Source organism: Monodelphis domestica, chromosome 4, assembly GCF_027887165.1.
Source record: "Monodelphis domestica isolate mMonDom1 chromosome 4, mMonDom1.pri, whole genome shotgun sequence".
NCBI classification, from domain to species: Eukaryota; Metazoa; Chordata; class Mammalia; order Didelphimorphia; family Didelphidae; genus Monodelphis; species Monodelphis domestica.
In genome coordinates this window covers 427,505,062-427,528,438 of record NC_077230.1, presented here as the reverse complement: position 1 = coordinate 427,528,438, position 23,377 = coordinate 427,505,062, and the positions used below count along the sequence as shown (strand labels likewise).

General features: G+C 39.3%; 1 protein-coding gene across 1 annotated transcript; it reads left to right on the top strand.

The window, feature by feature from the left end:
- Window positions 1–3,524: 3,524 nt before the first annotated feature.
- On the top strand, window positions 3,525–17,646 carry LOC130458757 (carcinoembryonic antigen-related cell adhesion molecule 1-like). Its single transcript, XM_056825377.1, has 2 exons — window positions 3,525–3,783; window positions 17,143–17,646. Exons 1-2 carry the CDS (start codon window positions 3,774–3,776, stop codon window positions 17,424–17,426), a joined length of 294 nt encoding a protein of 97 aa, XP_056681355.1. The 5' UTR covers window positions 3,525–3,773; the 3' UTR covers window positions 17,427–17,646.
- The last annotated feature ends 5,731 nt before the right edge of the window (window positions 17,647–23,377 follow it).

The window sequence follows — 23,377 nt, the reverse complement described above, 5'->3', positions numbered from 1 at the left end:
CTGGGTGGTCCTGGGTTAAGCTAGAGCCTCCATTGGCACAGGGAAATTGATGGACAGGTGATTGGGAGATGTGAGGACTGAGGGGAGGGAACTTGGAGGGTTTTCCTGAAGGATAGGAGGGTCTGAAGACTGGGGGTGATTGAGGAGTTTGTCGGAGTGGTTGAGGTGTGCTCTGAGAATCTTGTGCTGAAGGAAGCTGAAGGTGGGGTCCCCGAGACTGTTTCTCCATATTTGGTCACGTGAGTAATAGGGACTGATCTCCTTTCATTGCCCCAGCTATCTAAGGGCTTGGGCCTTTTGGCCCAGCCTAAACAGAAGGGGTATTCAAGCCCTATTCCCTTCTCTCCCCTTTCTCTCTCCCTCTATCTCTCTATCTCTAATTCCTTTCTTCCTCCTGTTTGTAATTAAAACTCCATAAAAGGTTGACAACTGACTTGAGTTTTCATTAAGGAATTACATAGCTGAATTCCTTGGCGACCTTAAATTAATATATATCAGTCTTTTAAAAGTGATTTCCTTGTCACACCTGGTAGTTCCACCTAGTGGACAGAAGCAGACCAATAGCAAGAGAGGAATATCTGAGGCCAGGGATGATTGAGCCAGCCTGATTTGCATCTGATCATAGAGGGGCAAATGTTGGAGTCCATCCTCACCCATGAAGGGATTGTGTTGGATGTGGACCTGTTTATGGGTCTCTGCACTGTTGCAGAGTCAGGCCAGGGATCCTGCTCAGTTAGTTCCCCAAGGCATCCCAAATCATTTTTGGAAGAGAAATGATCAGGGAGTCAAGTCCATTAAAACTGGATCCTCTTTGGCTCTGTGACCTTGAGCTAGTTATTTAACCCCCATTGCCTGGCCCTTTTTCTCTGGAAACAATACATAGTATTGATTCTAATGCAGAAGGTAAGGGTTAAAAAAAGAGTTGTTCTGTGATAGACAAGAGATAAAAGGGTACCTGAATGTTGCTGTAAGGAGAAAGGAAAATAGTCCCCACCTGATCAATGTAAGCCACTGAACATCCCCTGGCATGGGCACAGAACCCATTATAACTCCACCAGTCCATGGAGACACGTCTCCTCTCCCACTCAAGTCTTCTCTTCTTTGGGCTAAGCATCTCTAGTGCCCTCAATTGGTCCTTCAATTAAATATGTGTGTGCTCTAGTCTCTTCTCTGCTCATGACTCTCTATTGCCTACAGACTATCCTTGAGTGTTCTTGGTCTGTCATTAAACCTTAGCCATTCACAAAAGGGCATCAGGCCTTTCAGATACTTCTGGCCATGCATTGTGTGCTCAGACAGCATGAGTCTACATTTGGTACTCAGACTCACACTCTGTACTTTCCTTCCTCTGAACCGTTGTTTGGTCTATTTTCAGGATTTATACAGAACTTCTATATATGTTCTCATTTGGTCCAATAACACTTGGACTGAGAGATTATTTTATCCATTTAACAGATCAGGAGACTGAGACACAGATAGGGACTTGCTAGTAAGACACACAGCCAGTAACATTTTGAGACAGAATTTGAACATAAGTCTTTCTCCCTCTTAGGCTACCACTAGTCATTATGTCATATCAGGCACTGTATCCATTGATGCTGCCAAAACACCTTCCAAAAAGTCCTACCATGGCCTTCATGCCCAGGAGAATGCTCACTGTTCCTTCATATTCTCCCCCCACTACAAAAGGTAGCTAGCTGACCTCAGATTTGTCACTGTCCTGGCCAGTGTCACTTGGCTTTACTGGATACAAATGGGAGGCTCACTCTTCCTCACATTAAACTTCCCAATGGAGACCCAGGGATGGAGTGCAAGCTCTACCAAAATAACAAGGAGAAAGGTCAAGGAAGCTGAAATATTTCTAACTTATGACTATCAATTTGGAAATTATTTTTAAGACAGCTGGCCATGGATGACCCAGGACAGAGGCCTGACGATCCTCATGCATGTGCCCCAGAGATTGCTCTGGCATACATATCTCTCTCAGTGGCAAGGCCTTACTTCCAACTAGAGATAAGGAAAGGGCTCTCCTTGGGCCATGAAGACTCTGGGAAAATTATTCCCCATTAGTTTAGATTCCCAGCATAAAACCATATCTGAGCTTGAAGATCACCTTCAACATTCTCATTCTTATCTTATAGGGTAAGAAACACCTAAGGAAAAGGGAGAGGCCAAAGCAGGGAATTCCAGAATCTTCTGTAAAGGGTAGGAACTACTTCCTGTGGGCAAATCATGTCCTAGGCACCAGAGATGTTATTGTGGGTTTGAAATTTCCAGACTTGAACCAGGTCTGACCTGACTCCCAGCCTGAGGCTCTTCCTTTTGTTCCCTGATACTAACTGATCTATTTCCACTCTCTGCCTTTCCTTTTCTTTTCTCTTCAGAATTAAAGTAATGTTTCCCTTTCTGAGCACAGTCTCCCTGTGGCCTGTCCCTAGTCTATCCACACCAACCTCTCCCAATATCCTTATCAAGCTGTCAAGGTAAGGAACACTGGCTCCCGAAAGTCCAGGCCAAGGAATCATAAACTCTTGGTGGTTCTGCCAAGCTATAAAGGCCTCAAATCCAAGCCCAGGTGCTGGATGAAGGGGTCTGTCATCCCCAGTCCTGCTTGCCTCAGCCCAGAAAGACTGAGCACCCGGGGCTTGGACCCCATGTGAATGTCTTTGTCAGTCACAGGAACTGAAGCTGAACTTTTCCTAAGGCCTGGAGGAGATGAGATCTGCACCAGAGAAAGGGGGGAGCTTTGCTATTGAAATCACAGGTTCTTGGTGTCTGGCCTCCAGCCTGCCAAGGTCTTAGACAGGCCACTTCCAAACCACTTATTTGGTTATAAGGTAAGAAAAAGAACCAACACAGTCATTTTCTGTCTATTCTCTGCACAGCGCCACTGTCCAAACCTACCATTGTCACCTCCAACATTACTGCAGTGGAGACCAAGGACTTCTCATTGACATGCCAGGCTACAGGCCAAATTCACGCTTACCAGTGGTTCATAAACTTAGTTGCCCCAGCTGGTAGCAGGATACAGCTGTCGCCAGATAAGAGGACACTCACTCTCAGCAGCCTCACAAGAAGAGATAACAAAGGGCCATATGAGTGTGAAATCCGGAATCCATTTTATAGCAATAGGAGTGATCCATTCACACTGGATGTTGCCTGTAAGTATATTGCTTCTTCCTATATGGTGCATGCTTATAGCCTGGTGGTGTGTTCCCAGATGCCAGGCTAATTCAGTCGCTTCTCTGAGAACTAAAGAGCTAGGCTCTGAGGTTCCCAAACCCCTTCATCTTTAGGAAGCCCAGATTGGCCTTGTCATGTGTTCTGGTGGAGGGTGGCCATCCAGGGTGCTGAATTGGAGAAAGCCCTAAGATCTTCCAAGTTCAGATCCAAACTGTAAAAGTAGAGGAGGAGCTGTGAATTTCCCAGCTCAAAGGAGCATCACAGTGGTCCCTGGTGATGGGTTACAGACTAGGAGATGCCCTTCTTTTCTGCCATAATCTAAATATGGAATCCTTCTTTTTCCCCCAGATGGCCCAGATATTGCCACAATTGACCATATAAGCGATCAGTTCGCAACGGAGATAAATGTTACCTTGAGCTGTGTTGCTGATTCTAACCCACCAGCACAATTCACTTGGTTACAGAATGGACAATCTGTCAGCAACTCAGCCTCATTTTCTATTATTACATCCCTGAATCATATCGGAAACTATACCTGTATTGCAACTAACTCATTTACTGGCTTGACGCGCACTGCAAACAAGACTCTTATGATCTATGGTGAGTAGCTTGATTGGGCCCCCAACTTTGTGTTGGGCTCTCTCTTTCCCTGGCAGAAATAGACATGGAGAGAAATAGACATAAGTGACATTCTGCCTCCGTGGTCCCATGGCACATTGCATTGTGGTAGAAAGAACCATGAACTCAGAATCATGAAACTTGGATTTAATCATTCCTCCTCTGTCTATTATCTGTGTGGTAAGTGTGTCTCCTCCTTTCACATCCTCAGCTTCTTCATCTGGAAAAGTGAATAATATTTGCTCTGTATATAATAGGATTTTATGTGGGGAAAGTACTTTTTACATGTTAGGCACAAAAACATGTGAATTGTCATCATCATCCTTGTTATTGATATTGTATTATTCTCTTCTGTCCCAGTAGCATACAACCTTCTTTTTCTCCCAACTTCTAGGACTGCAGGTTCAATGACTGCTCCATAATCTTTCCTTCCATCCCTTTCCCTTGGTGCTATGGACCCACAGAATGTTTTTAATTCTTGGTTGGAGTATAAGCTCTGGTCATGCAACAGGGCTGGCCTTGATCCTGTTTGGCAGGGATATTCTGGAGATGGAAAGGAGGATGTAAACTTTGTCTCCTTTCACACACAGAGATTCACCATTGCACCTATATTTTTCCTCTTTGTGGCATAAAAAGTCACATGAAAGTATGGCTGCTATGAAACCTGATTCTTATCCATGTAAAGGGATGATTGGCTTTAGCCTCCAGTAACTGGGTCCACAGTAGAATTCCTGATGCCCAATTAATTCACTGGTCTGACTTTCCTATGTATCAATGACAAAACCTTCAGTCTCATAATCACACTAATGGGCAGCAGGTTCATAGAGAGATCATCTCTGGCCTTAGTTTCCTTTTATTTCATGCAATTTTATTGTTACAAACCTTAGGGGTATCCCAACTTCCTCTCCTAGACTATGGGGATGTTCTGAATGGAGAGCAGCGGGGAGAGATAGAACTGTGAAGTGGGGAAGTGACCTTGGGGAAGTCAGACACCAACAGCATATACTTTAGAGGAGGGATGATTTTTTATTTGCCTCAATCTGTACATGAGGATGCCTAAAGCTCACATTTTAAATTATCATATAATTATCTGTTTGTCATTTTCTTTTGTTAACTATTTTCCAATTACCTTTTCCCCTGGTTCATGCAGCACCTGGGAATGTTGCAGGCTATGTATTTGACACCTGTGGTTGAAAAGAGCTTTTTCTTAATTTATTTTTTTTCCAATTAACTAAAATCTATTTTCTGTCCCCCTTCTACCTTCTACCACTAATGAAAACTAAAATCTTTGGGACAGGTATGAGTTGTGCCTGCCTGTAGCCATGAATTAATCTATTCCTAGGTGGACACCTGAGAAAGAGAGTTAGGAACTGAGGGAAAATGGGTGAAGGGGATATAGAGAAAGAGGGAATATAATAAAAGAAGAAAGACTCAGAGACAGTGCTTAAAAAGCCTTAATGTGTGCTCCTCTGATTCTAGTAGAGAGAGAGAAAGAGTAAACTACATATTTCCTCAATCTTTTATTGGAGGATCAAGGAATGGGGAATGGGAGGTAGCTAATGATCATGTAACATGGCATAAGAGTTAACATTGGCTCAACTGACAACCATTAGATCAAGGAGGAGGAGTTTATTCAAACATGTGACCTGGTATGGAATCTGGTCTGACAAGGTGGGGACTAGGACCCTGTGGCAGCCTACCCAGGAATTCTTCTGACTTTTGGACTGTAGATTTGGAGAGTGGTCAGAATTAATCCAGTACCTATTAAATACAATGATCAAGAACTACTTGCCCATGAATCTGGTATATAAGAATATAGGTTGCACTATTGATATATTAATAATTGTTTCAAGATTAAAATACACCTATGATGCCACATGGACAATCAAGGAAAACAAATTCTGATGCTCAAAAAATATCTGTTGCAACATACACCCTGACTGCATCCCATTTCTGAAGTGAGGCAGCTGATTTCATAGGAAGTCTGTAGGTTTTTGTAGAAAGTGAGTAACCCATTATCATGGGTTTTCTGCAATCCTTGTTAGCCACTGCATTGATAAGAGGTCCCAAGTTTTTCAAAGTTCTTTGACTTCGGAACACTGTAGTTATTGTATAAATCACCCTCTTGGTTCTACTCACTTCATTCTGCATTAATTCAGAGAAATATGAAGTTTCTGTTTTTGAACTCATTCTGTTCAGTGTTTCTTTGAGTGACTTGGGATCAAATGGAATAATATCCGTAAAGAGCTTCGTAAATCATGACCATTAATGTTCTACTAATTCTTTTTTCCTTAATTTTTCTTTTGCATTTTTATTGTTGTACAAAACACTCCATTTGGGACATTGTAGTAAGAGCACATTTATATGTAACCAAATTCCAAAATAAAACCACAAATATACTAATATGAAAGGAAACTCCAATAGTTTTTTTCTCTGGAAGTGGATAACATTCCCTGTCATAAATCTTTCAGGATTGTCCCAGATTATTACATTACTGAGAGTAGCCAAGTTTTCACAGATGATCCTTGTACAATATTGCTGTTACTGTGTATAGTTCTTCCAGATTTGAACCCAGGACCTCCCATCTCTAGTCCTAGTTCTCAATGCACTGAGCTACCCAGCTGCCCCTTGTTTATCGTTTCTTTTTTTATTAATTCAATTTTTTTTGGTTACAATAATCTCTTTATTTCCCTCCCTCCCCTCTACCTACCCTTCCCACAGCTGATGTGCAATTTCATTGGGTCTTACTTGTGTCCTTGATCAGAACCTATTTCCATGTTGTTGTTTGCACAAGGATGTTAATTTAGAGTCTACATCCCCAACCATATCCCTTCATCCCATGTATTCAAGCAGTTGTTTTTCTTGGGTGTTTTTACTCCCATAGTGTTTCCTCTGAATGTGGATAGTGTTTTTTTCTCGTAGATTCCTCCACGTTGTTCAGAATCACTGCTGACTGTTCTTTAATGCCCTTTGGACATAGTTCCAAATTGCCCTCTAGAATGGTTGGATCAATTCACAACTCCATCAGCAATGCATTAATGCCCCAACTTTGCCACACCCCCACCAGCATTCATTACTTTGCTTTGCTGTCATATGAGCCAATCTGCTAGGTGTGAGTTGATAACTCAGAGTTGTTTTGATTTGCATTTCTCTGTTGTAAGTGATATAGAAAACTTTTTCATGTGCTTAATAATAGTTTTGATTTCTTCATATGGAAGATGCTTACTCATGTTCCTTGCCCATTTATCAATTGGAGAATGGCTTGATTTTTTGTAAAATTGATTTAAATCTTTATAAATTTGAGTAATTAGTCCTTTGTCAGAGGTTTTTGTAATGAAGATTTTTTCCCAATTTGTTGCTTCCGTTATAATTTTGGATGCATAAGTTTTGTTTGTACAAAAACTTTTTAACTTGATGTAATCAAAATTATTGATTTTACATTTTGTGATTTTTTCTAGCTCTTACTTGGTTTTAAAGTCTTTCCTTTCCCAAAAATCTGACAAATATAGTATTCTGTGTGCACCTAATTTACTTATAGTTTCCTTCTTTATATTCAGGTCATTCACCCATTCTGAGTTTACCTTGGTGTAGAGTGTGAGATGTTGATCTAAACCTAATCTCTCCCATACAGTCTTCAAATTTTGCCAGCAGTTTTTATCAAATAGTGGGTTTTGGTCCCCAAAACTGGGACCTTTGGACTTATCATAGACTGTCTTGCTGAGGTCATTTACCCCTAGTCTATTCCATTGATCCTACTTTCTGTCTCTTAGCCAGTACCAAATTGTTTTGATGACCCCTGCTTTATAATATAGTTTTAGATCTACGACTGCAAGTGCTCCTTTCTTTGCATTTTTTTTTCATGATTTCCCTGGATATCTTTGATCTTTTGTTCTTCCAAATGAATTTTATGTTTTTTTTTCTAACTCAGTAAAAATTTTTTTTGGGTATGGAACTAAATAAGTAAATTAATTTAGGCAGGATTGTCATTTTGATTATGTTAGTTTATCCTACCAATGAGCAACCAATGATTTTCCAATTGTTTAGATCTATTTTTAATTGTGTGGAGAGTGTGTTTTAGTTGTGTTCATAAAGTTCCTGTGTTTATCTCAGCAGATAGATTCCTAAGTATTTTATATTGTCTAAGGTGATTTTAAATGGTATTTCTCTTTCTAATTCTTGCTGCTGAGATGTGTTGGATATATATAGAGAAATGTTGATGACTTATGTGGGTTTATTTTGTATCCTGCAACTTTGGTAAAGTTGTTGATTATTTCCACTAGCTTTTTGGTTGATTCTCTAGGATACTTAAGGTAGACCATCATATCATCTGCAAAGAGTGATAGCTTGGTCTCCTCATTGCCAATTTTAATACCTTCAATTTCTTTTTCTTCTCTAATTGCTACTGTTAGTGTTTCTAGTATAATGTTAAATAATAGAAGTGATAATGGGCATCCATGTTTCACTCCTGATCTTATTGGGAATGCTTCTAGTTTATCTCCATTGCAGATGATGTTGCTGATGATTTGAGATCTATACTGTTTTTTATTTTTAGGAAAGGCCCTTCTATCCTATACTTTCTAGTGTTTTCAATAGAAATGGGTGCTGTATTTTATCAAAGGCTTTTTCTGCATCTTTTGAGATAACCATGTGATTTTTATTGGTTTGCTTGTTAACATGGTCAGTTATGTGGATGGTTTTTGTTACCATGAAAATGTGGGTTCAAGACTGTGAATTGCCAAAACTGTAGAAATAATTTTAGTGTCTTGATTTTATATCAAAAATAAGTTGTTGCCATGGGAAAAACCCCAAATATGAAATACCCAAGTCAATTGGGTTTTATAGAGATTTTAATTAAAATGAATGAAGGAATTAAGGGAAAGGAGAGACAGAGTAAGAGGAAATAGTAGGAAAAGGCCTAGGGCCTAGGCCAAATGGCCTAGGCCTTTCTCTTTAAGAGAGAAAACTAAGTCAGTCTTTTATCCACTCACCACAAGATTTTGTTCCAAGCAAGATTCCAACTAAGTTCAGAGACCCAGCTACTCCAACGAGTCTGAGATCCAACTAACTCCTAAGTTGAGAGAACCATCTCCTTTTAAAGAAAAATTTCTCTTATGTCAGCTCCCCTAAATTTTCACATCTACTAATCACAGTAGATGCTTTCCACAGGACTTACCATTCTTAATTCACATATTCTTTTGTTATCACCTTCTCTGAGTAGACTAAAACTTCACACCTCTTTTGTTATGCTTTCCTTTTGTAAGTTGCTTGACCTTTTACTGATTAATTTAACCTTTATAGGAACTTAGTACCTTTTTGTATTAGATCAAAAAATAGACCTAGCTTAAGGTTTTGGACTCACTGTAAGTATGAATTAGGGACTTTTTCATTGTTCCAGTAAGGAGTTTTACAACTTTATCTTCCCCTAAAGTATGCCTAAGTATGGGTGGAGTAATGTTAAAATTCCCAGTACATTCCTGATCAAGTACCTCCATTTTTAAATGGGGAATAGCCTTAACCAAATGTTCCAAGGTAGAGTCTGAGCAGTTTTAAGATTCATATTTTCCTAATATTGAACCATTCTTGAATTCCTGGTATGAATCCTACCTGGTCATAGTGAATAACCCTTGTGATGACTGGATGGAGTATTTTTGCTAGGATCCTATTTAAGGGTTTTGCATCTATATTCATTAGCGAGATTCATCTATATGTTTCTTTCTCTGTTTTTGACCTGCCTGGTTTTGGGATCAGTACCATATTTGTGTTGTAAAATGAATTTGGTAGAACTCCTTCTTTGCTTATTCTGCCAAATAGTTTGTATAATATTGGGATACGTTGTTTTTTGAATGTTTGATAGAATTCATTTGTGAATCCTTCTGGACCTGGGGATTTTACTTAGGAAATTATTTGATGGCTTGTTCAATATTTTTCTGATGTGGGGTTGTCTAGGTAACCAATTTCTTCCTCTGTTAGTCTAGGTAATTTATATTTTTCTAAGTATTCATCCATATCACCTAGATTGCCACATTTGCTGCCATATAATTGGGCATAATGATTCTTTTAATGATTGCCTTAATTTCCTCTTCATTAGAGGTGAGGTCTCCCTTTTCATCTTGGATGCTGTCAATTTGGTTTTCTTCTTTCCTTTTTTAAATTAGATGGTCTAGTACTTTGTGTATTTTGTTTTTTCAAAGTATCAGCTTCTAGTCTTATTTATTAAATCATCAGTTCTTTGACTTTCAATTTTACTAATTTTTCCTTTGATTTTTAGGATCTCTAATTTAGTCTTCATCTGAGGATTTTTAATTTGTTCACTTTTTTAATTTGCATGCCCAATTCATTGACCTCTGCCCTCCCTAATTTGTTAATATATGAACTCAAGGATATAAATTTCCCCCTGAGTACTGCTTTGGCTGCATCCCATAGGTTTTGAAAGGATGTCTCATCATTGTCATTTTCATCAATGAAATTAATTGTTTCTATGATTTGTTCTTTGACTAACCAGTTTTGGAGACTCGTATTGTTTAATTTCCAATTAATTTTTGATTTACCTCTCCATGTACCCTTACTAATTATTATTTTCATTGCATTGTGATCTGAGAAGGTTGCATTTATTATTTCTGCTCTTTTGTACTTGTTTGCAATGTTTTTGTGCCCTAATACATAGTCAATTTTTGTGAATGTATCATGTGCTTCTGAAAAGAATGTGTATTCCTTTTTGCCCCCATTTATTTTTCTCCATATATCAACTAACTATAATTTTTCTAGGATTTCATTCACTTTTCTTACCTCTTTCTCATTTATTTTTCGTTTTGATTTATCTAGTTCAGATAGAGGAAGGTTCAGGTCTCCCACTAGTATAGTTTTCCTATCTATTTCATCCTTGAGCTCCACTAGTTTCTCCTTTAGAAATTTGGATACTATGCCATTTGGTGCATATATGTTGAGTACTGATATTTCCTCGTTGTCTATACTGCCTTTCATCTGGATGTAATTACCTTCCCTATCTCTTTTAACTAGATTTATTTTTGCTTTGGCTTTGTCAGATATCATGATTGCGACTCCTGCCTTCTTTTTATCAGTTGATGCCCAATAGATTTGGCTCCATCCTCTTAGTTTCACCCTATGCGTATCTATCTTCCTCATGTGTGTTTCTTGTAGACAGCATATGGTAGGGTTTTGGATTCTAATCCACTCTACTATTTGCTTGTGTTTTATGGATTTGTTCATTCCATTCACATTCAGAGTTATGATTACCAGATATGTATTTCCCAACATTTTGCTTTCTACTTGTAGTTCTGCATTTTCTTCGTTCACTATTTCCTTCTATAATCTACTTTTAATCAGCCCTCTTAGTTTCCACCCTTATTTCACTACCCTTTCTACCCCATCCCTTCTTATTTCCCTCCTTATTTTTGAAGTCTTTTAAAACTACCTCCCAACCCTCTCCATCCCTTATACTGCTTCCCTCCCCACCAGTCCATTTTGTAATATAAGAGAAAATCTGTGTAAATATTTCTGGTTGTGGTAACTGGATATTCTGGCTTGTGACTAGAGAGCTGCTACTAGGGGACACCTGAGGTTGCCTAGTTATAATGGAGATAGATGAGAGATAAGGCTAGAGAGATAGATACTGCTAGAGGGGATTACACTGGAGCTGCCTAAAGATCACTAAAGGCTAATAAATCAAACTATTTTCTACTCTCCACCCTTCACCTCCCAGTCTTCCACCTGAAGCCCTCCTGCTACCCTTTCCCCTCCCCTGGTCTTAGTCAGCCACCTTCTAAGTAACCCACGGGAACTATGCGATTTCAGAGAAATATTCTTTACTCTTCTTTTCTCAGGTAAAGGGTTTATTGGTAACAAACAGAATGTGGATTGAGGTGAGAGGGATGAAGTTTGTCCCTAACCTACAAGGAGAATTAAGAAGGGTTTAGGAAATGTCAGTCTAGTCACAATTGTGACACAGAGACAGCCAGAGAGATGGAAGATAACTGTTAAATCTTCCTTCTCCAGTCAGATAATCTCTGCTTGAGTAATTCAAGTCCAGACTCTTTCAAAAAACCACAAAGGTCTTTCTCTCTGCCTAAGTCAGGAAAAGCCAGGCTCTCTTGATCAGGAATCCAGAGAAGAGATATCTTTCTTGGTCTGTCACTCCCAGAGAGAACCCCAAAGTCCCAGTTTCTCTCCTCTGTCCAGGCTCCCAACTGCCTCCTCCTGGGAACATTCCTTTTGGAATCTTCACCTTGATTTTGCAGATCATGTCCCCAGTTTGATCTGCATGCTTGGCTTCTCCTGCAAATCCTCTCTTTCTTCATGCCTCTTCCACAATCCCCCCTTTTATTCTCCAAAAAAATCAACTTGCATTTTTCAATGATACTTACACTTATTAATTCTATCTATCTATTCTTCACCCTGTGCTATCTTAAGTATTCCCTTAGCCACCCCCAGATAAAAAAATCCTAACTTAACTATTCTATCTACATAGATGTTAAGCTAAGAATCGTATAGGAAAATGGTTTAGGTAAGGGATTTACATGAATATAGTTTCACATAACAAATCCTGTAACATGTGTCAAATCAATCCAACAATTTCACTAACATTAAGAATATGCAAATGTCCTAATTCCTAATGTCTATACAGTCACTAAGAAAAGTTTACTATCATTAACAAATGCTAACCTACAATCATAATGCAATGTAAATTCTATACTTCAGAACTTCTATGTCTACTTTCCTAAGACTTAAACAAATTCACTAGGCTGTCACTAATGTTAGTAGTTAGAATATTAATAAATTACTCAAATAAAGTTAGCTCATTAGTCAATAGTAATTTACATGTGTACATAGGATCCATACACATTGACATATGTACATCATACTATATTTCTGTGCAAACTCATGCAGAAAAGAAATCTTTGAATTTTCCACAGAAATTTGTATCAATGTGTCTTTTGTTATGCCACTATGCATGTTATGTACTTACCCATTCTATGAGATATCTTACTAAAGTGTATTCTATGTAGGATGTGTGCATATATGTGCATATATGTGAGGTAACATGTATTATGCATTCTTACATACCCTCATGATCAAAAGTTCCAAAATTCCAAAGTTCCAAAGTCCTACCATGTCCTTTAACGATGTTTGCATAAAATCTTTCTTACTCTCTGGTCCTCTGTCTGGTCTGCATGCCAGTTGCCATCTTCCAGTCTTGATTGAAGATGTGGTCTTCAAATCAGGATCCACTGGAATAATCAATCAGGAACCCAGAACACACGAACAAACCACAAACATGTATGCATGTGACATTTTTATGTGTGTACAAATAAGAGTGAAAAGTATATTTGCATGGAAGTAAGTTGAAATCTTCATGAATGTTTGTCAGAATTTATCAATCTTTATGTCTGCAGGTAAGATTTACATGTATTCTCTTCGTGCATGGAGGTAAGCTTTGCATATGTATATCTTCGTGAAAAGCAAGTAAGGTCTACATATGTTTTTTCACAGATGGGTGTGACCATTATGCATAGGTTCTCAGGATTTTGTTAAAAATAGTGATTTCAAGTTTGCTAATTCTTGTTGTTTCACTTTTCACTAGAAGATTTATTGAATGTTTACTGTACTTAGTTCTTGGCAGAGACTTTGTATAGAAATATATCGAGGCTTTTTCTAAGGCTTCTAATGCTATTCTTTTGGCTGCAACACTGGCTGCATTTGCTCCAGGGGTGCTATCACTTAATCATGTTAACATATGTAGGACTCTCTTGTCTGTATTCTGGTGGCAAGTAGTCATGTCCTTTCATGTGTTGTCAGTAGGGACGGTCATTGCTTATTGATTATATTCCCAGAGCTAATCAACATTATGGGTGTGATGCAATTTCACATGTGAAGTATGGAACTATGGATCTCTTTGATCAACCTTTATAGATGTTGGGATTGTCATTATGACCTTAGTTGGTCTGATCCATCTTGATTCTGTAGGAGATTCTCTATTAAGGTTCTTGACATATACCTTATCACCTGGTTTTATCTCATGCAATGAAAAATCTAGTGGTATTCTTTGCCCAAGCAAACCCAGTTTCCTTAGTTCTTCAATCCTACGTTGTATCTGTTTTAAGTATTCATGAAGAACACATTCCCCTCTTAAGATGGACAAGTAAGGTGGTCTTACTGTCCTACCATGCCAAAGTGGCTGACCATGTAGCATTTCAAAAGGTGATATAATGCAGGTCAGTCCTAAGCCTGGTTCTAATATTGAACAAATCAAGAGGCAAAACATCTGTCCATTTTAAATGTGTTTCTGAACAGAGTTTGCCTATTTATGTTTTCAGTTCTTTGTTCATACGCTTGACCTGCCTGGAACCTTGGGGTCGATATACTGAATGGTAACTGCACTTAATCCCTAAATTCTTGTAGATTACTTTTAGAATCTGGGAAGCAAAGTGAGACCCCTTGTCCGAATCTATGGTATCAGGAATGCCATGTCTAGGTATAATCTCCTTTAATAGAAATCTCACTACCGTAGCAGTGTCACTTTTCTTGGATGGACATGCCTCAACCCATCTAGTCAATTTATCCATAATCACCAATGCATATTTGTATCCCATGTCTCTAGGCATGTTGATATAATCAATTTGAATACACTGAAAAAGCATATAGCTGAGTGGTCTGCTGCCCAATGCAGCACTCTTAAAATGTCCTTGATTATATCTCTTGCATGTTTTACATGCCTGACAAGTTCTAATGGTATTTTTTGTAATTCCTGGTGCTGTCCAATATCTCTTTATGGTATCCAGAATCCCTTGCACTCCATAATGTCCTTCTGCATGACTTACAGTGTATAGATGTTGATATAACTTTTTAGGGAGAATAGGTTTACCCCCTTGAGCAATCCAGACACCCTTGATTAGTTTAGTACCTAGCTGCTCTTTCCATGACTGCATCTCTTCTCCATCCTAGGCTTCAGTGAGATCCTGCCTTTTGATCAGAGAGAAATTCAGCACATGGTGAGGATCAAACCTAGCAGCGTACTTTGATGTTGTGCCTGCTCAGTCATTCCCTAGGGGTATTCTGTCCTTCCCATGAGTGTGTGCCTTAAAATGGATTATGGCCACCACTTTAGGAAAGTCTACAGCACTTATGATATGATCTATCAGATTGCGATATGCAATTGGTTTCCCAGCTGAAGTTTTATGCTTTCTGTTTTACCATTTGTATGATGACCAATGCACCGTGGAGAAAGCATATTGTGAATCCAGAAAAATATTAGCTCTTTTCCCTCTAGCTAATTCTAGGGCCATGATCCTCCCTAAGCGCCGACATGGCTTGGCAGTGATGCATGCCAAAGAGTTTTGTCATTGTCAACAACTGCTGCCCCTGTGAATTTTCTCCCATCATGAACATAAGAGGATTCATCCATGTATAACTCTATTTCTGGATCCATAAGAGGTGTATCTTTAAGGCATTCATTTGGCCTATGCATGAGTTCCACTATCTGATCCCAATCATGCAATACTTCTCCATCCATTGGCATATCAGGGATCAGAGTTTCTGGGTTCGATGGTGCATATCTATGAATTGTGATATTATAATTGCCTAACAAAATGACTTCATACTGGGATATTCTTGCATCGGTGAATGAATGCATATTCTGCGACCATAACAGTTTTTCAATTTGATGTGCAGAATACACATGCAATTTACATCCTAGTACTATATCATATGACTTCTTGACCATTAGAGCTGTAGCTACTAAGCTCCTGAGGCAATGAACCATTCCTTGTGCAACCGTGTCAAGGATAGGACTATAAAATGTAATAGCCCTCAGATTTAATCCAAAATACTGTGCTAATATTCCAGAAGCAACACCTTTTGCTTCATGGACATACAAGTGGAATTCTTTCATATAATCAAGTATTCCCAAAATTGGAACTGATAAAATAGCTCCTCTCAACTGTGAAAAAGCATGTAAATGTTCTTTATTTAATTGCAATGGTTCTTTAATATCTTTCTTTGTCATATCAATCAAGCACTTGGAAATATGAGAATATCCTACTATGTACTGCCTTGAGAAACCAGCAACCGCCAGAAAAGCTCTAAAGTTCTTTCTTAGTTCTAGGGGTGCCTAGCTTCTGTATGTCTGCCCTCCTTTTATTAGATATTTTCCTGGTGTCCCTCTCCAGGACTAATCCTAAATATTCAACTGTTGGTAGGACCCATTGAATCTTCCTTTTAGAAACTTTATGTCCCCTCTTATAAGGTTCTCTCAATAATTTCTTTGAATCTTCCAAACATGTTTTAGGGTCAGGAGATGCTAGCAACAAATCATCCACATAGTGTATCAATCTGCTATGTTTGAAAGTTATGGTAGCTAGATCTCTCTGCAACAGTTGACAAAATATTGAAGCAGACTCGCAACATCCTTGCACTAATCTTGCATAGCACAGCTGGGTTTGTCTCCATTGGAAAGCAAAAATATTTTGAGAATCAAGGTGCAACAGTATAGTGAAGCAAGCGTTGCTCAGGTCCAACACTGTGTACTACCTAGACTCTGCAGGTATTTGAGTTGTGATATTGTCTGGAGATGGTGTTATAGTGTGTTTTTTTTTCATATAAAATTATTCACAGCCCTTAAATCCATCACAAATCTCCAGGCAGGAGTTCCATCTTCATTTAACTTATTCTTTTTAATAGCTAATATTGGGTAATTGTATTCAGATACCATAGGTCTCAATATACCTTGCTCAAACAAACTATTTATGATAGGTGTTATCTCTTCTCTCGCTTCTCTACTCAATTTGTATTGTGGTATCTTAGATGGTATTCCTTCCCTGACCTCAATCCTAACAGGAGTAATAGATTTAATTTAACCCATATCATTTTGATATTTTGCAAACACCCCTTGTGGTATATCTGTGGGTATGTCACACATAGAAGTTACAACTTGAATCTTTTCAGGTTCTTCTTCAAGTTGTTCTAATAGTGATAGTGCTTCAGTGAATTCCTGGATAGATGCAATTAAATCTCCCCAGATTTTTCTGACTGGGGTCTGTCATCCCCAGTCCTACTTGCCTCAGCCCAGAAAGACTGAGCACCCTGGGCTTGGGCTCCATGTGAATGACTTTGTCAGCCACAGGAACTGAAGCTGAACTTTTCCTATGGCCTGGAGGAGTTGTGATCTGCACCAGAGAAAGGGGTGTCCTTGCCATTGAAATCACAGGTTTTTGGTCTCTGGCCTCCTGCCTTGCCAAGGTATTAAACAGGCCACTTCCAAACCACTTATTTGGTTATAAGGTAAGAAAAAGAACCAACACAGTCATTTTCTGTCTATTCTCTGCACAGCGCCACTGTCCAAACCTACCATTCTCACCTCCAACAATACTGAAGTGGAGACCAAAGACTTCTCATTGACCTGCAATGCTACAGGTCAAATTCACGCTTACAAGTGGTTCATAAACGGAGTTGCCCCAGCTGGTCGCAGGATACAGCTGTCGCCAGATAGGAGGACACTGACTCTCCGCAGTCTCACAAGAAGAGATAACAAAGGGCCCTATGTGTGTGAAATCGAGAACCCATTTTATCGCAATAGGAGTGATCCATTCACACTGGATGTTGCCTGTGAGTAAATTTGTTCTTCCTATATGGTGCCTGCTTATAGCTTGGTGGTGTGTTCCTAGAGGCCAGGCTAATTCCATCCCTCCTCAGAGAGCTAAAGAGCTAGGCTCTGAGGCACCCAACCCCTTTCATCTTTAGGGAGCCCAAATTGGCCTTGTCATGTGTTCTGGTGGAGGGTGGCCATCCAGGGTGCTGAACTGGAGAAAGCCCTAAGATCTTCCAAGTTCAGATCCACACTGGAAAAGTAGAAGATGAGTTGTGAATTTCCCGGCTCAAAGGAGGATGAGGGAGACACAGTGGTTCTTGGTGATGGGTTATAGACTAGGAGATGCCCCCTTATTTCTGCCATAATCTCAATATTGAATCCTTCTCTTTCTTCCAGATGGCCCAGATATCGCCACAATTGTACATTCCCCCGATGAGTACCCTACTGGGGCAAATATTACCTTGAGCTGTGTTGCTGATTCTAACCCTGCAGCACAATTCACTTGGTTACACAATGGACAACCAGTCAGCAACTCAGCCACATTTTCTATTATTGCATCCCTGAGTGATGCTGGCCCTTATACCTGTACTGCATCTAACTCATTCACTGGTTTGACGCGTACTGCAACCAAGAATATTATAATCTATGGTGAGTATCTGGATTGGGCCCAAAACTTTGTGTGGGGCTCTCTCTTTCCCTGGCATGACAGAAATAGACAAAAGTGACTCTCTCCCCCCCCTGGTCCCATGGCACAGTGCATTGTGGTAGAAAGAGCCCTGAGCTCAGAATCATAAAACTTGGATAGAATCCTTTCTTTTCTGTCTACTCTCTGTGTAGTAAATGACTCCTCCTTTTGAGGCCTCAGTTTCTTTATCTGGAAAAATGAATTACATTTTCTCTGTATATAATAGCATTCTATGAGTAAAGGTCCTTTTTTATATGGTAGGTATAAAAAGCATGTGAGTTGTCTTCATCATCCTTGTTATTGATATTGTATTATTCTCTTCTGTCCTAGTGATATACAACCTTCTTTATCTCCCAAATTCTAGGACCGCAGGTTCAATGACTGCCCAATACTCTTTCCTTCAATCCCTTTCCCTTGGTGCTGTGGAACCACGGAATATTTCTAGTCTTGGTTGGAGTATAAGCTATGGTCATGCAATGGGGCTGGCCTTGATTCCCCTTGGTAGGGAAATTCTGGAGATGGAAAGGAAGATATCAACTTTGTCTCCTTTCACACAAAGAGATTCACCATTGGACATATATTTTCCTCTTTGTGGCATTAAATGCCACATGGAAGCATGTCTCTTGTGAAGCCTGGTTCTGATCTATTGGCTTTAGCATTCAGTAGCTGGATCCACTGTAGAATTCCTGCTGCCCAATTAATTCACTGGTCTGACTTTCCTATGTACAGATGACAGACCCTCCATTCCCATAATCACATTAATGTACAGCAGGACCATAGAGAGATCATCTCTGGCCTTAGTTTCCTTTTATTTCATGTAGTTTTATTGTTACAAACCTTAGGGGTATCCCAACTTCCTGTCCCTGCCTCTAGGAATGTTCTGAATGGAGAGCAGGGGGGAGAGATAGAATTGTGAAGTGGGGAAGTGACCTTGGGGCAGTCAGACACCAACAGCATATACTTTAGAGGAGGGATGATTTTTTATTCGCCTCAATCTGTACATGAGGATGCCTAAAGCTCACATTTTAAATTATCATATAATTATCTGTTTGTCATTTTCTTTTGTTAACTATTTTCCAATTACCTTTTCCCCTGGTTCATGCAGCACCTGAGAATGTTGCAGGCTATGTATTTGACACCCGTGGTTGAAAAGAGCTTTTTCTTAATTTATTTTTTTCCAATTAACTAAAATCTATTTTCTGTTACCCTTCTACCTTCTACCAGTAATGAAAACTAAAATCTTTGGGACAGGTATGAGTTGTGCCTTCCTGTAGCCACAAATTAATATATTCCTAGGTGGACACCTGAGAAGGAGATTTAGAAACTGAGAGAAAATGGGTGAAGGGGATATAGAGAAAGAGGAAATAGAACAAAGGAAGAGAGACTCAGAGACAAGGCTTCAAGAGCTTGGGATCCAGCCTGTGTGCTCCTCTGATGGTGGTAGAGAGAAAGAGAGAGTGAACTATATATGTCCTCAATCTTTTATTGGAGGATCAAGGAATGGGGAATGGAGGTAGCTAATGATCATTTTACAAGGCACAAGACTTAACATTGGTTCAACTGACTACCACAAGATCAAATAGGAGGGGTTTATTCAAACATGTGACCTGGTATGGAATCTGGTCAGACAAGGTGTGAACTAGGACCCTATGGCAGCTTACCTGGGAATTCTTCTTATTTTTGGACTGTAGATTTGGAGAGTAGTCAGAATTAATACAGTACCTATAAAATGCAATGATCAAGACTAATAAGCCTATGAATCCGGTACATGAGCACATAAGTTGCAATATTTACATATTAATAATTGTTTCAAGATTAAAATACATGTATGATGCCGCATGGACAATCAAGGAAAACTAATTGCAGAGGTCAAAAAATATGTGTTGCAACTTACACCCTCAGTCCATCCCATTTCTGAAGAGAGGCAGCTGATTTCATAGGAAGTCTATAGCTTTTTGTAGAAAGTGAGTAACTTATTTCATCATGGGTCTTCTGCAGTCCTGGTTGGTCAGTGCAGTGATGAGAGGTCCCATGGGTTTCCAAGTTGTTTGCCTTCAGAACAATGTTGGTATTGTATATATCATCTCTTGGTTCTACTCACTTCATTCTGTATCAGTTCAGATAAATCTTCTGAAGTTTCTTTTCTTGAACTCATTCTGTTCAATGTTTCTATGAGTGACTTGGATCAAATGAAATAATATCTGTAAAGAGTTTTGTAAATCATGACCATTAATGTTCTACTAATTCTACAGGGAAGCAGAAGGCATAATTTTGAAACTGGAAAGAAAAAAAGAAATAATGAGAAAATTGGCAGGATAGGGATTGTTGAAACAGGTAGGATGCAGAAGTAGTTTAGGATGCTGGCACAGTAGACATAATGTGATAAGATGAATGTCATTGGGGATTGATATCAGGTCCTATCCTTGAGTAGAAAAAGTCCAAAACACAAAAAAGCATCGGCCTCGATGGGACAGTGACTGGTACCTATGCCATAGAAAAGAGTTGAAGTAATGGGGTATGGTTGATTTAAAAAAGGGGAAATTGGAGACAGACTATTAATGCCAATTTGGATTGCATAAAGAGATGTTGGGGATTATTGAGAGATCCACAAACTTATTATAAGTGGGAAAGGTAACAGGGTAGTTGAAAAACCATAATGCATACTTTTTTTATCCCTTCCCTTTTAGCCTTAGAATCCATACTGTGCAATGGAGGTTAAATGAGTTGCCAAGGGTTATATATCTTTGAATTATTTGAGGTCAGATTTCATCCCAGAACCTCTGATATCTAGGCCTGGCTCTTAATGCACTGAGCTACACAACTACCCCAACCAATGCAGTCTTAAGAGAAACATGTCCATTTCCAAGAATAAGGAGAAAGCTGCCCTTCTGTACTATCAGATGGCACTTGGATTATTGTATTTGGTTCTAGATGACTATTTACAAGTGGCAACAGTGAACTGGGGAATGTTCAGCCAGATTGGTGAGGAGTCTGGAGTCTCTAAAGATCAATTGAGGGAACTACATATTGGAAAAATGCCTGGGACTTCTACTGAGTCACAATAGGGGGCTGCTAAGGAGTTGTAAGAAAGAAAGACTGCAACATTATCAAAGCAGGGATAATTAACATTTATTTTATGTAGCACACAAGGTTATCCTCAAGAAAAAAGGTTGGGGAGGTAAGATGAAGGCCTCAAAATAGCAGAAGTTCAGACCTCTGAATACCCTTCCTAATGGATCACAAACTGAATGCTCCCAGGGGATTGAAAATCAAACTTAACAACAAGTCTGAGCCAAGGAACCATCCTGCTGGACTTAATTCAAAAGGTACGCCCCCCTCCCCCATGAAGCCAGAATCTGAGAACACTCAGGGTTAAGGGGAAGACTGAAGGAAGGTCCCAGGACCCATCCCCCCACCCACCCAGAGTGCTGAGATTCCAATGGCAGCGGGAACTTCTGGGTGGTCAAAGGTGCTGGTCTGAAAGGCATAACTTGCAAGCAGAGCTGTGCCAAGTTCAGAGTGTCCAACACAGATGTCGGGGAAGGAGCTAGAGAGGGAGCATAGACCTGGCAGCCTTGTCAGAGTGGTGGAGATCCACCATATTTGCTCCAGCCTTCCAGGAAGTTTTGGACTCAGAGCACACCCAGCCCAACTAAGCTGAACTTAATCTCATCAAAAGACTCCAGAGTTCAGGGAAACCCAAGCTCCATATCCATCCTCATTGACTGCTGGACTTTAATGCAATCAAAAGCCTCCAGAGGTCAGGGAAGCTCAAACCCCACCAGAGGCTACACTGAGAGATCTCCTATTAAAGCTCCAAGAGGGGAGACTGACAGAAGCCCCCAAAAACAAAAAAAAATGAGAGGAGTAAGAGCACAGACAAATATGGGGAGTAAAGAAGGGGTGAATTTCAGCAAACAACAGATAAAGAAGAAAGAAACTACAATAGACAGCTTCTACTCAGCAAATGGAACTGAGGGGGAGAGATCAGCAAACGATAAATCAGAAATCCCAGTGAATTGGATACAGGCTGTGGAAGAATTCAAAACAAAATCAAAAGAAGCTGAAGACAACTGGGAAAATAACTTAAAAATTAAGATAAGTCATCTGGAAACAGAGGCACTTGAACTAAAATGAGAAAATAGTGTCTTGAAAGCCAAAATCAACCAGCTGGAAAATGAGGCAAAGGAGATGAAAGATGAGGCAAAGAAGATGAAAGATGGGACAAAGGTGAAGAAAGACAAGGTAAAGAGGATGAAAGAAGACCTTCAATGAAAATCAGATCAGAAGGAAAAGGAGGACCAAAAAGCCAGGGATGAAATTCAGTCTTTAAGAATCAGAATACAACAACTGGAATTAAGTGACCTCACAAGGCAACAGGACACTATAAAACTAAAGAAAAAGAATGAAAAAATTGTGGAAAATATGAAGCCTCTCATTCACAAAACAGACAATTTAGAAAATCTTTTGAGAAGAGATAATTTAAGAATCATTGGTCTACCAGAAGACCATGACAAAAGAAAAAGCCTGGACATAATACTACAGGAAATTATTCAGGAAAACTGTCACAATATCCTAGAACAAGAGGGGAAAGTGGAGATTGAAAGAATCCACAGATCACCTCCTGTATTTAATCCCAAACTGATAACACCCAGGAATGTTATAGCCAAACTTAAAAACTATCAATCAGACTAAAGAAAAGATATTACAAGCTGCCAAGATGACGCCATTCAGGTACAATGGAAACACAGTGAGGATAACACAAGATCTGGTTACATCCACACTGAAGGACTGAAAGGCATGGAATATGATATTCTGGAAAGCAAAGAACTCTGAAACTAGGTCTACAACCAAGAATCAAATACCCATCAAAACTGACTATATTCTTACAGCAGAAAGTATGGTCATTCAACACAATAGAAGAATTCCAAGCATTTGTAAAGAAAAGATCAGACCTGAACAGAAAATTTTATGTCCAAGCATAGAACTTAAGAGAATCATCAAAAGGTAATTTAAAAAGAGGGGGAAAAGAAAAACAAAAAAAGAAGAACCAATTAGCTCTGGGGGCACCACCCACAAAGGCAAGCTGTATCCTTCTATAAAACTATCATGAAATTTATAAGAATCCAGTTTCTTTCCAACACACCTTGTGTCGTTATGCCAAGATACCCAAGTCATATTTTTCCAATGAATACATGGTGCCCTTTTAGATCTACACAATAGCAAGGGAGGAAACATATTAACAGTGTCTCTTTGTTCATATTCCATCACAGAAGGACAAATAGGTATTT